The sequence below is a fragment of the Trichechus manatus genome, unplaced genomic scaffold (assembly GCF_000243295.1).
Source record: "Trichechus manatus latirostris isolate Lorelei unplaced genomic scaffold, TriManLat1.0 scaffold00140, whole genome shotgun sequence".
Classification (NCBI taxonomy): domain Eukaryota; kingdom Metazoa; phylum Chordata; class Mammalia; order Sirenia; family Trichechidae; genus Trichechus; species Trichechus manatus.
In genome coordinates, this window is record NW_004444076.1 from 6,483,788 (window position 1) to 6,497,058 (window position 13,271).

General features: G+C 38.2%; 1 protein-coding gene across 3 annotated transcripts in view; it reads left to right on the plus strand.

The window, feature by feature from the left end:
* Positions 1-13,271, plus strand: part of RAB38 (RAB38, member RAS oncogene family) — a 157,342-nt gene that overhangs the window by 92,114 nt on the left and 51,957 nt on the right. The window contains exons 3-4 of one of the 3 annotated variants that reach the window (XR_002825490.1): positions 1,829-2,056; positions 7,105-7,568. Coding sequence is in view for 2 of the 3 variants with exons in the window: in XM_023739808.1 (XP_023595576.1) it covers positions 1,829-1,981 (153 nt within the window). In the remaining variant the exon portion in view is untranslated. Of the gene's footprint in view, positions 1-1,828; positions 3,152-7,104; positions 7,569-13,271 lie in introns of those variants that run through there. The other 2 variants (XM_023739808.1, XM_004385532.3) reach the window with 2 other exon arrangements.

Consider the following 13,271-nt stretch of genomic DNA (forward strand, 5'->3'; position numbering starts at 1 on the left):
GCAAAAGTTATCTTAAGCTTTCTTAGCAGGCAAACTCAGGGTGGGGTGTGAAGGGTGGGGAGCTTGGTAATGAATATTTACATCAAATGTCATTAGCCAGAGATGCAATTTGGAAGCCATTCCTACCTCTTAAATTTGCCTTGTAGTATGACTTCATGATCTCAAAATATGTCAACAACCTTGACAAAACATACAAAAACCAGCGATGAGTAGTTTACACTTGAGCTTGGAAAACAAGATATTATAGTTAAACAATTTAACAAGTCAGTCTGTATCTCTTTACATTAATTATGAGGAAACATTAGGAAGGTTCTGCAAATTGTGACTAAAAACAGTCAAGTTTAACATTACCGGTCATCTTCTCTTTACCTCATCTTACCTCAGCAAATAGATTCTTTGTTTAGCACATTGGTAGTAAATATTCAGTATTTCTCAGATTTCTGACTAGCAGAAACAAAAAGACAATTAAATCTGTAGTAACTGAGTAAACAATATGTTTTAGGTCCAAATGCTTGCTCCATATTTTCCCCAAATTAAAGCTTATTTTTTTCTTGAAACTAGTTTCATATTTATGATTTTATACTTTCCCTTCTTAAAGAGATAGAATCTATCTGGATTATCTAGGTTTTGCCACAGTAGTAAACACTGCCCAAATCTCAGTGACTTAAACAACAAAGGCTTAATTCTAACTCGTGCTGCACGATTATCACGTGCCGACTGAGGTACTTGGCTCTATTTGATCCTCACTTATGGACCCAGGCCAAGGGAAGTTCCATCTCCATGACTACAGAAGCAGGGAGAAAAGAACAGAGTGAACTGAGCACTGGCTCATTGCTTTTATATGAACGTGACACGCATTACTTCTCACATTTTATTGGCCAATGAAAGTCACATGTCCAAAGAGGTCAAACAGTGTACTCCTACCATTTGACTGTGAGAGAGCCAGAAATATATGTGAAAGCACCAACAACCACTGTAAGAGATTTCTTATTTCTATTTCATACCAAGATTGCAAAAATAGTATGTGGTACCATCAGCACAGTGTTTACAAGCTTTTAAAATATTTTATGTACCTAAGTTATATTTATTATGCAGTATTATGCTATAGTGTAAGAGTAGGTGAAAATAAGAAAATTGATGTCTAACTTAAATTCAGCCTACTAAGTGAATCCAAAGGAGCCCTCGTGATGCAGTGGTTAAGCACTCAGCTGGTAAATCAGAGGCTGATGATTTGAGCACACCCAGTGGCTCTGCAGGAGAAAGACCTGGTGATCTGCTTCTGTAAAGATTCAGCCTAGGAAGCCCTATGGGGATGTTCTACTCTGTCATAGAGGGTCACTATGAGTCGAAATTGACTTGACGGCACCTGACAACAACCAGAAGTGAGTCCAGCAAACAGTATTCCTCCTATATGACAAAACAAAAGAAATCTTTTTACATTTGTGAAGGCCTAAAAGGTGGAATTCTTTGAAGGGAATAAATGAGAGTGAGGGAGATAGAAAGAAGGTGCATGTTCAGAGTATTAAAAAAAAAGTTGCCATCTAGTTGATTCTGACTCACAGTGACCCTATAGGACAGAGTAGAACTGCCCCATAGGGTTTCCAGGGAGAGGCTGGTGGATTTGAACTACTGACCTTTTGGTTAGCAGCCAAGCTCTTAACCACTGCACCACCAGGGCTCTGTTTGGGTATAGGAAAGGATATTTAAATGAATTGCCAAAAAAATACTGCCCTTCTATCACACATAGGTCTCTGCTCCAGAGTTATTTTAGAATACCGAATAAGAAAAGATGTTTTTTTTTTTTGTTTTTTTTTTTACCCCCCCTTAGGAAAATATAAACATCGATGAAGCCTCCAGATGTCTGGTGAAACACATACTGGCAAATGAGTGTGACTTCCTGGAGTCTACTGAGCCGGACATCGTGAAGCCCCATCTCACCTCATCCAGGGTTGTCAGCTGCTCTAGCTGTGCCAAATCCTAGTGGCCTCCTTTCTTGGTAAATGATGAAAATAACCACATCACCCCATCCATTGTGCCTTAATTTTTACCATTTCAGGTAAATATCAGGAGAGGGATACATATGTGGCATGCCAAAGATCTCAGCCTGTGTCTTTCCTATAAGAGAGAAATAGAAAATATTTTTGACGTTTTTTCCCCCACCATCATCACAGTGTTTACAAGCTTTTAAAATATTTAATCAGTTACAACATTCTGTCTCGTAGCTGACCAAAATTCTGCAGGGCCAGAACCAGTCTTTGTGTTTGTTTCTTTAAATCTAGAAAGACCTCAGATCTCAAACAGAAAACGAGAGAAGAGCAGGCTTGCTGTCAAGTTAAGGATTAGCTTTTGCTGTGACCCTGGTAGTTTTGCCTAGATTTCCATATGTTCTCTGATGATCTGTCAGTGAAAACGGCATTTACTCCAGAGATGACCTCTATTCTGGACAGCCCCAAGACCTGTCTCTGATTTAGCTCTTCAGAGTCGTGTGCACAGCCTCCCTGTGTTTTTGTGGCCTTCATTGTCACTTGTGTGCCCTGAATGAATGTTGGCTTAACTGAAAACTGTGTGGAAATGCCTGCCCCCTGTATGTGCCCTTCTGTCAGCTTCCTCTGACTCAAGCTGTGGGGCTTTTCTGTACTTGTAATATATATTATATATATTTTCACAAGTGAAAAATAAAACATTACAAGATGCTGTTTCCCTGTTTCTGAAAGCATTTGAAGTTTTTTTTAGCATCGTGGACTTCTTTTTGACTGTGTAACCAAGCTTCTCAGAATGCATTTCTAAAACCTTATTTTAAAGACAAGATGAGAAATGTGCACTTCAAGGAACTGCTGGACACTATTAAAGCTCAGATTAGTCTATTCCATCTGCACTTACTGTTCATACCAATTTTGAGACCAAGAAAGTAAGCAGCATATATACCTTTTTTAGTTAATCAGAGGAATATGCCTTCATATAGCTACTGTTTTTAAATGGCATTATTTTTCCATCTGAGGCACGCTCAGTGCAGTCTCTCAGAGGTCCTCAGAGCAGTTAAGCCCCAGATTCCTATAGGGATAACCTTCTCATTTAATTTGCCTTTTAGTGGCTTCCTTTTCTCACTTCCTGTTTTCGTTTCCTAGTGCTGCTATAATAGAAATACCACAGCTGGTGGCTTTAAAGAAGAGAAGTTTATTTTCTTACAGTTTAAAGGGCTAGAAGTCTAAATTCAAGACAGTGGCCATAGGGGAAGGCTCTGGGGGAAGATCCTTGTCTCAGCTCCTGTAGCCCCAGCGTTCTTCTTTTCTTTGGTGATCTTCACGTGACATCTGTCTTCCCCCTGTTTATACTTCCTTGTCTCATGTCTATGCTGCTCCTTATACTCTGTAACCAAAGGGTAGATGTAAGAGTGAACCCTCTCACATCACTTTTAATGATCCACTAAAAAAGTGAACTGCTTCTTGCTCCAACTTCAGGTTCTACAGGGTTGGTGGCGTTGATTCCCAAAGTGGGGAGGGAAAAATACTTCTACCAGGCGACAAAATAAAAGTCTCACTAACCCTAAAACTTCTTTTGCTGCCTGGACATTTCTGGCTCCTCATGTTTATAGACTAGCAGTCAGAGAAGGCAGTTACTATATCAAAAATAACCCTAAAAACTCACTACCGCCAAGTCCATTCTGACTCATAGCAACCCCATAGGGTTTCCAAGGCTGTAAATTTTTACAGAGTGGAGTGGCTGGTGGGTTCGAACTCCCGCCCTTTCGGTTAGCAGTCAAGCACTTTAACCACTGTGCTACCAGGGCTCCTCAACTTATAGTCCACATCTTATAGCTCCACATCTTACAAAATGAAAAACCAAACCCATTGCCATCGAGTCCATTCTGACTCATAGTGACCCCATCTGCCAGAGTAGAACCTGCCCCATAGAGCTTCCAAGGAGCAGCTGGTGGATTCGAATTGCTGACCTTTTGATTAGTAGCCGAGCAGTTAACCACTACACCACCAGGGCTCCCCACATCTTCTAGTCGGGAATAATTCATCCTAATCCTCCTGATGAGATAGGATTGTTGCTACATAATGGAGCAGGGAGTAGAATGTCTGGACTCCTGGAATTCACTGGTTGCCTCTTGAAGCTTGCATGCCCAGTGATAACCCAGAGAGCAATTGCAGCAGCAACATCTTGACAAAGAAAAGTAACCAGGGTCTCAGACCTTCAAGGATAAAAGTCTGGGTCATTGTACCAGGCAATGATCCTAGACTAGAAGCAGTTTGGCCAAGGGAGAGGCGAATTTGGGGTGGGTGGTAGAGGAGGGAAATTATGAATATCAATTATGACCTCAAGAATAGTCAAGAGACTATAGTTTGTTTCACCAACCTTCCTGTTGTAAGTTCTTCTCCCCTCCCCTAGTCTCTCTTTCATTTCCCTTAGAGTTTCAGGATATGTTGCACTGAAAGGGTAGAGTGAACTTAACATGCAGCATTTGTGAATCTCAGTAATGCAAGGTGTGATGGTGGTTGCACAGCTTTGTGAATATACAAAAAAACATTGAATTGCACGCTTTAAATGGATGAGTTGTATGGTATGTGAATTATATCTCAATAAAGCTGTTACAGGAGCCCTGGTGGCACAGTGGTTAAGCACTCAGCTGCTAACCAAAAGGTCAGTGGTTCAAACCCACAAGCCACTCTGCAGGAGAAAGATGTGTTAGTCTGCTTCTGTAAAGATTTACAGCCTTGAAAACCCTATGAGGCAATTCTGCTGTGTCCTATAGGATCACTGAGTTGAAATCAACTCAGTGACAATGGGTACAGGTGTTACAAGTTACAAGAAAAAAATGGAACTACAGAAGAAAGCAATAGGGGATAATTGTTTCCCCCAGTGAATCAATTTAGCCTCGTTATGAAGTATAGTCCTGGTGTTATTCCTTAGGAAGGAATCTTAGGTGCCTTTTTACCACTATATCATCTGCCTAGGGTTGTCTGGGTGAAAGCTTAGTCATCACTTCTGAATTCAGAATTTTCTCTCCAATATTTGGAACTAATATTATGCATGGGTTTAAGTTCAGTTGCATCTTAGCTGTTTCTGTCTGAAAATATCTTTGGCTTTCTGGGCTCCCCAAGCTCCGGACAATTCCTCAGTGTTAAAAGAGAAAAAAGTGTGAAAGGACCCCCCTCTAAAAAAAAAAAAAGTCAGAAGTGCTGATGGGCTAAACCAAAGTATTTCCCAAAGATAAGGGTAAAAAGTCCGCCAAAAGTGTATACACAACTATGTCACAGTATCAGTGAGTTTGAAATTTTCCAATTCAACAAACCAACTTACTTTGTACAATCTAATTGATTTCAGACTGTTAATTCCCATGCAAAGGCAGTATATTTCTAAATGGAGTGTACCCTTTGCAACTGTAATTAACGGTAGCTTTAAGACTCCGGAACTTAAAATTCCAAATGGCTCAGATTGTGCTTTCTATTAGAACGGTTTTTTTTTTTTTTTTTCAAAAGAGTTTAAAGAGCCCTTATGAAAGTGTATTTTTAAAGGTGGAATATCAAAGAGTTGCTATTACTTATAATACAATAGAACCCCTCTGTTTTGTCTTGAACCAAACTTTTAAGATGTTATGCCAGATGTGTAACATCAATCAGTTTGTATTTGTTGAACTCCTTAATCAAATAGCTATCAAGTAGTTGCTCTGAGTAAGTTGCTATATTTGATGCATAAAATAGATCACATGCAAAATGCACGTCTCTAGCAAAATGCATATTGTTTCATATATGTTAGTTTCCTTCTTTTCCCTGTGATAGTTGTTTGCATGGAAACATGAGAAATAAAAGTCATGGGTCCCTGCTCTTTGCCTTTGCAATATCCTTGGTGGTGGTGAAGGAGATGTGCAGGTTTGTTACAAGACAAGAGAAAAATACAATTACAGATCAAGACAGGAAGGTTGGTTCAGTTTCTACTATATAACCTTCATTTTTATTTTTATCATTATAAAAAATTTTAATAGCTATCACTTATTTCTCAGGTCCTATACTATGTTCTTTACAAACATAATATCATTTAATCTTTGTTACTACCCTGTTGGGGAGGGTGATTTCATATTTTGTAGATAAGAAAACTCAGGCTGATAGAAAAAAAGGTCCACATCTATCAGGTGATTCTGGCAGGATTTCTAGCCAGTGTATCTGCCCCTCTGGTCGCAGTGGGCTAGTCAGAATTTCTTAATTTCTCCTGACGAAAATGATAGGCTTAGGGGTGTGCTTGAGAGCCAAGCTGACTCAATCAGAGTCCTCTGCTATGATTTTTTTGAAAGTTTAGGAAATGGCAGGTGTAGGAAATGGCCATCATTTTCTTACCCCTGAGAGAAAGCACATCAGAAGTTAGGTGAGCACATATCCAATGCATAAAGAGATAAAGAATTGAGAAGTAGTGAGAGAAGGGGAAGAGAGGACTGAAAACCCCATCTAAGTCCCCTGATCTGCCTATGACTAAATTCTGATTGAACCTTTACTTTCCCAGTTATAAGAGGCAATAAAGTCCTCTTTGATTTGTTTGTTCAGGACAGATTGAGTACATTTTCCACCACTTGTAACTCAAAGGTTTCTGACTAATATAGTCACACAGCCATTAGAAAGTGGAGTTAAATTTGTATACAGATTAACTGACCACAAGATCCATGTTCTTCACCATAACATTTATTTATAACATTATCTCCCATTTAAATGGGAAATTATATAGATGTTAGAGCCTTTACTTCAAATTATTCTACTAGTAGGGAAGTATGTAAAAACATGGTTGATGGGACTATTTTAGAATAGAAAAAAATGAGGTGTTTTATGCTAATAATTATTAAACAATCACTATCCCTCAAATCTACCACTCATCTGTCAGTTTGTTGTGATGGCTTGTGTGGTGGCTTGTATGTTGCTGTGTTGCTGAAAAATATGCCACCAGTATTTTAAATACCACAGGGTCACCCATGGTAAACAGGTTTCAGCAGAGCTTTTAGAATAAGATAGACTAGGAAAAATGACCTGGCAATCTATTTCTGAAAATTAGCCAGTGGAAATCTTATGGATCACAACAGAACATTGTCTGACTTGTTTGCTTTGGACACATCATCAGGAGGGATCACTCCCTGAAGGAGGACATCATGTTTGGTGAAGCAGAGGGCCAACAAGGGCGAGGGAGACCTTCGGTGAGATGGATTTGCACAATAACTGCAAGGATAGACTTGAGCATGCCACGATGGTGAGGATGACTCAGGAAGGGGCAGTGTTTCATTCTGTTGTACACAGGATCACCATGAGTTGGAGTTAACTGGACGGCAGCTGTCTGTCTATCTGTCTATCTGTCTGTCTGTCTATCTATCCAAGAAATAAATAGGTAAATAGTGACAAATGGCTTATAGGATAAATACAAATAACACAAATCCTTCTTTCAGATTTTGACATTGTAAAATTGACATGGTTGATATTGTAAAATGACTGCATAGGAAGGTCTAATAGACATATAATACCACACATTGTAAATAAATTAATAATTTAAAGTTAATATAAAAGAAATGTTTTAACCAGAGTCTGTTTGCATACAAGAATCAGGAAGTAGTTATTCTTAAAAGTTTGAAAAATAAGGTCTAGGGATCTCTAGTTTCATGAGAGAGAGAGAATGGGGGGAGGGATCAAAGAAAAATGGAAAATAGAAATTTTGTGAAAATGTGAAAAATGTGGGGTCATAGAGTCTCCCAAAAGAAGGATCAGAAGGAATTTGATATATGTGTTAAATACTGGTTACTTTTAAGAAAAGTTATATTCAGCTATTTTCAAATTATCAAATTCCTTCTGATCCTTTGTTTAGAGATAAATACACACAGGACTACAGTGAGTATACGGAGGAACACAATCACTTGAATATGACAAGTAAATACAGTGATAATCACAGGTACTGAAAAAATCATTATAATGAATTATTATTTATAATATTTATTTAGTACCAACTTTGTGCCAACTACTTTACATATGCTACTTAATCTTAATCTTCATAAAAATGTCACATGATAATCACTAAAATTAAAAACCAAAGCCATTGCCATTGAGTTAATTCTGACTCATAGTGACCCTACAGGACAGAGTAAAACTGCCCCATAGGGTTTTCAAGGCTGTAATCTTTATGAAAGCAGACTGCCATATCTTTCTCCCATGGAGCAGCGGGTGGATTTGAACCACCAAAGTTTCAATTAGCAGCCAAGCACATAACCACTGCACCACCAGGGCTTCTTTAGGAAACCGAAGGTAAGAAATATTTAGAGACGTTCCCAATGTCATGTAGCTAGAAAGTAACAGTGTAAACACTCAAGCTCAAGTTTGGCTCACTCAAAAGACTGTGTTTTCCTAATTAAACATGCCTTCATATGACTGTATTTTCATATCACCATAATTTAGGTGATACCGATTTTTCAGATTATATATTTATTTTGTGTATGTATCAATAAAGGTTCAATTAGGAGACAGACATCTCACAGTAAACTGAAAAGGAAAAAATTAATACAAGGAATTACTAACTAGAAAAAGGAGATTAGCTATGAAGAGAAATAGAGAACTCTAAAGAATACAGGAATAGAAGATGGAGAGAGCAGTCACACTTCTTAGGCTGAGGGAGAGCACCAAAGAAGGAAAAAAATTGGAAGAACCTCATCATTACCACCATTCCTCACCCAAGGCTTAGATTCACACTTTGTTGGAAAGGGTATGGCTATTGCCCACTGGATGATGAGAAAGTTCACTTACGTGTCCTATGCCAGAGATGATGAGCAGGAAGCCACTTGATGGGAATTCACTCGCTTGAGTGCAGCTGAAACTCACTGGCGGGTGTATACCACTGGATCTTATGCTCATCGCTGGCAAAGAAGCCACCTTCTGGCAAGAAAGTTCTCTGCTGGCAAGAAAGGTATCAGCCATGCCATAGAAACAAGAAGAAAAGCACTGGAGCAGGAAGAGAATCTCCTTCCTCCTATAGTACTTCTCCAGGGCCCTCTATTGACAAGGCTTACATTGGGCCTGCCGGAAAAGGAGAAATGTTTACAGGGTCCAGCTCCAGTATCAAAAAGCAGGGACAAGAAAGGTGGATTGGGTGTAATACATAGGAGAGGATAGATAGTGTGTTGGAAGGAGCAACATATCAGAATCTGGTGAGTGTTTTTGTGAGTAAAAGATAGGGAAAGAGAAGAGAATGATAATGTAATACTTACTAAAAAGGGCACGGGCTAAGGAAGGTTGAGAAACATTGCCGTAAATGCTTGTTAGGCATCTACGTGAGGTGTATGCCTGTCTGTATCATCATGCCCATTTGACTTAACTCCCATACTTGAGAGGAAGTTTAATAGCGTGGAGTTTGAGGACATTGATTCTGAAATGACGATGCCTACATTCAAATAACATCTTCATTGCTTGGTATTCATGGACTCTTGAGCAATACACTTAGTATCTCTGTGGCAGAGACTGCTAGTTGCAATCTAATAACTTTTTTTCTTACACAAGAATTTAAGCTAAAGACTACATTTCCCAGCCTCCCTTGTCGTATTGCCATGTGATTAAATTTTATACACATCCATGATTAATTCGTTAGAATAAGTTCTCATAGGTAATATTGCTGAATCAAAGGTTATGCAAACTTATTTTCCGGAAAGCTTGTATTAATTTTCATTCTCATCAGTGATACTTGAAAATTCCTAAAGAAAACAGCTATTTATGATCATCTGTCCCACACAGCCTCATAATAATTGTGGATTCACTTGCAGAAGGCCTTACAGTGTGTGTGTTGGGGAGGAGAGAAAATGTATAAGGAGAAAGGAAAGCTATACAGACAACAAAAATGTGTTGTCAGATTGCAGCAATGTCGCTTTCAATTGGAGAACTAAATTCAGATTTTAGTCTCTTCTCTCCTCCTCCCTTGTAGTAAGTACCCCTGGGTATGATCAGTGTACTCTCTAGTAGTTGGGGAAAAGTGCTATGACAGAAAAAAAAAAAAAAAATCTAACTCAAAAGCAGGATTTCCTAAGAATTATTTTGTCTACTTGAAAGATGACCCTACAGGCTCCTGTAAAACCTGCTTGCCCATAATATTACTAAAATTAATAAGGCAAGTCTTTGTGTGTTATGGTTAGTACTGCAGTAGCATATTTCACCAAACATATTATTATTTTTGAATTACTAATAGAATTATCACAGTTTGTTTTAAATCTGAAGCCATAAAATTTACTTTCCCAAATAGTACTGACATTTTCTACACCCTTAACTCTGTATAAACTAAAATTGTAATAACTGAATACAGATAGAACTTTTTTCTCATAAATATTTAGTCTTCTATTTTAATCATAGATGAAAAAGATTAATATATTGGATTGATGGACTATAAAATATGAACTATCAAGGACTATTGGACGATGGCTTATTATTTTAACATGCCATTATAAGGTACTTTATCATACTATCTTCCTATTTTTTTAAGGTTACAGATGTTATGACAAATCATCCCACCCACCCCTTTGCCTTTCTTTTGTACCACTAGAAGAATGCCAAGACCCCATAAAAGGGGAATTCCATAAATCCATCCCAATTTTCCTTGGCCGGCCTTGTATTAGAGCTTATGATATCTGTCAATATTGCACAATCCTCATTCTTAGGGATTTGAGCTAGGGGTGGAGTGGATTTTTTATTTTGCTTATTTATTTTTTATTGTTTTTAAGAAAAGATATCAGAAGTTGCCCTTGATTATATACTTTTGGATGAAACTCTAAGAATGAAGTGCCAAATATGTAGAATTCTTACTATGATAAGTGTACAACATAATCAGACTAATTAGTAAAATAATAATGTGCATGTTTAATTCTCACTAATTAACCCCCACCCAAAAAAAAGAAAAGAATATTAATGACATACCAATCAGTTGCTGTCCAGTTGTTTACAATAGATCTCTGGGCCTTTCTTCTGAGGCTCCTCTGGGTGGCCTTGAACCTCCAACCTTTCAGTTAATAGCCAAGTGTGTTAACAGTATGCACCACCCTGGGATTCCATAAATGGCATAATGGTAGTTAGACTATAGCATTGCTCTTCTCCACAGATTACTGTTAAAACTTCCGTCTTCAGCTTTATTTTAAAGAATTCAAAATAGGCGTTGACACACTGATGTTCTATAAATACCCCTTGGCTTGTGTTGGTACATAGTGTACATAATGGTTAAAGCTGCAAGTTCTGGAGGCAGACGACCTGGATTCTCTCCTGGCCACACCATCACTAGCTATGCTAACTGGAGAAAATTAGATTCTTTCTTCCTCAGTTTCATCACTTGTAAAATTAAGATAATAATAGTTCCTAATCATACAGTTGTTGAATGCAGTAAATGAGATAATCTATGTGAAGCATTGAGAAGAGTCCCTGACATATAGCACTGAGTAAATATTAACTATTATTATTCTTACATAATTAAAATGATCACAAGGCAAAAGGTATACCTTGATTTTATGGGCCACCAAGAGTCTACTGTGTAGCGGCCATACATTTAGAAGAGAAATTAGACACAAAACTCTTGTGCTAAGAGAACATCAAGTATTACTAGTGTTGGAAGAGACCCATTTGGCACATCTTAACATGTGCCCCATTCATTAGGTATGTGTGTGTGTGTGTGACACTCCTGTGTTTAAGTAAGCTATATTTATACTTGGAATTGATTTAATCTCCTTAGGAGATTCTAATAGATAACAATGGAGTGTCAGTGTGACCTAAACAGAATTTCTACCTGTATCCATTTGAGGTGTATTTCTCCCTCCACCCCCCACTCTCTGTGAATTTCGGCACAAAGAAAATCTGAGAGACTCAAGAAGAGATAAAAGCATTCTGTTACAATTCAAAAACAAAGTAACAGGAATTTCCTTAAGACCCAGAGCATAAAAGTCACTGAAAATCTAATAAAAAGACAGGCTTGGATTTTAATCCCAGAGTTTATTTTTTATCAGTCCATTGACATAATCAGTTTGTGTAACACAAAATTGCTTAGGCAAATTTCTCATTCTATTTATATTTTGCTTGATTTTTCAGATCAGATATAATTCCATTTGTTTTTAATGATTATTAAACAAATAATTAAAGAGTTTTATTTGAAACTAAAACAAAGCAAACAAACAAACAAAAAAACAGAAGCATTTCCATTTCCACGGGTCTACTCTATGCTCAATCAAAAAATAAGAAAGATTTAAGACAGAATTAGCCCTTCTAAAAAGAGTCTGTTTTTCTCACCAAAAACAAAACAGAATAAAAACATTTTCAGTATCCTGCTTGTTAAGAACACACAAAATGAAGATGGGGTCCCTTTAAACAGTTTAAGATTTTGTTTTGTTCGTAAGGACATTATGGAGAAGCCAGGAGTAAATACAATACATAGGAGCTTGTTTGAGTCAAGGTTCCACAAGAAAAAGAGAACTAGTAATAGAGATAGATAGACAGACAGACTTATTGAAAGGAATTGGCCTATACAGTTGTGGAACTGGGCAAGTCCAAAATTCATAGGCAGGAGTGTTGCTGTGCCCGTCTAAACTATGGCTCGATGGGTCAGATAACACTCAGTTCATGATAGGAAGCTCAGGCTGCATGGTAATTTAGTGGTGTGTGGTGAAGTCTTCCGTCTCTATTAAGGCCCAGTAGCAAGCCAAACACTGTTTCTTAAAAGAGGAGTAGTTATATGCAGAGGATGTCAGAGCTTTGCTCCAAAATCCTATGGGTCTGCACTGTGATTCAGTATAGTGGCCTGGCAAAAGCTCCACACAACATCCCCATCTGCCACTAACACTTCAAATACCATAAAATCTGCTGGATTATATGTCCCACATATCAGAGCAGTTGAATGACAGCCTGGATCTGTTTCAGAGCCTTCTCTGGTTCTGGGACCCACTCAAACTAACAGCTTTTGCGATTACTCAGTAAACAGGCCTGAGTAGCGCCTTCAAATGAGGAATATATTGCCTCCAAAATCTAAAGAGGCCCACGAGGCATTGAGCCTTTCATTTGGTTGCAGGAGGGACAGAAGTAACAACTTATCCTTCCCCTTAGTAGACATATTGCAACGTGCCCCACGTCACTGGATCCCTAGAAATTTCACCGAGGTGAAAGGCCCTTGAACTTTTGTCTCGTTTATTTCCCTCCCTCTGACACACAAATGTATTACCAATATGTCTAGACTAGTTGCTATTTCTTGCTCACTAGGTCCAATTAGCATAATATCATCAATATACTGGACCAGTG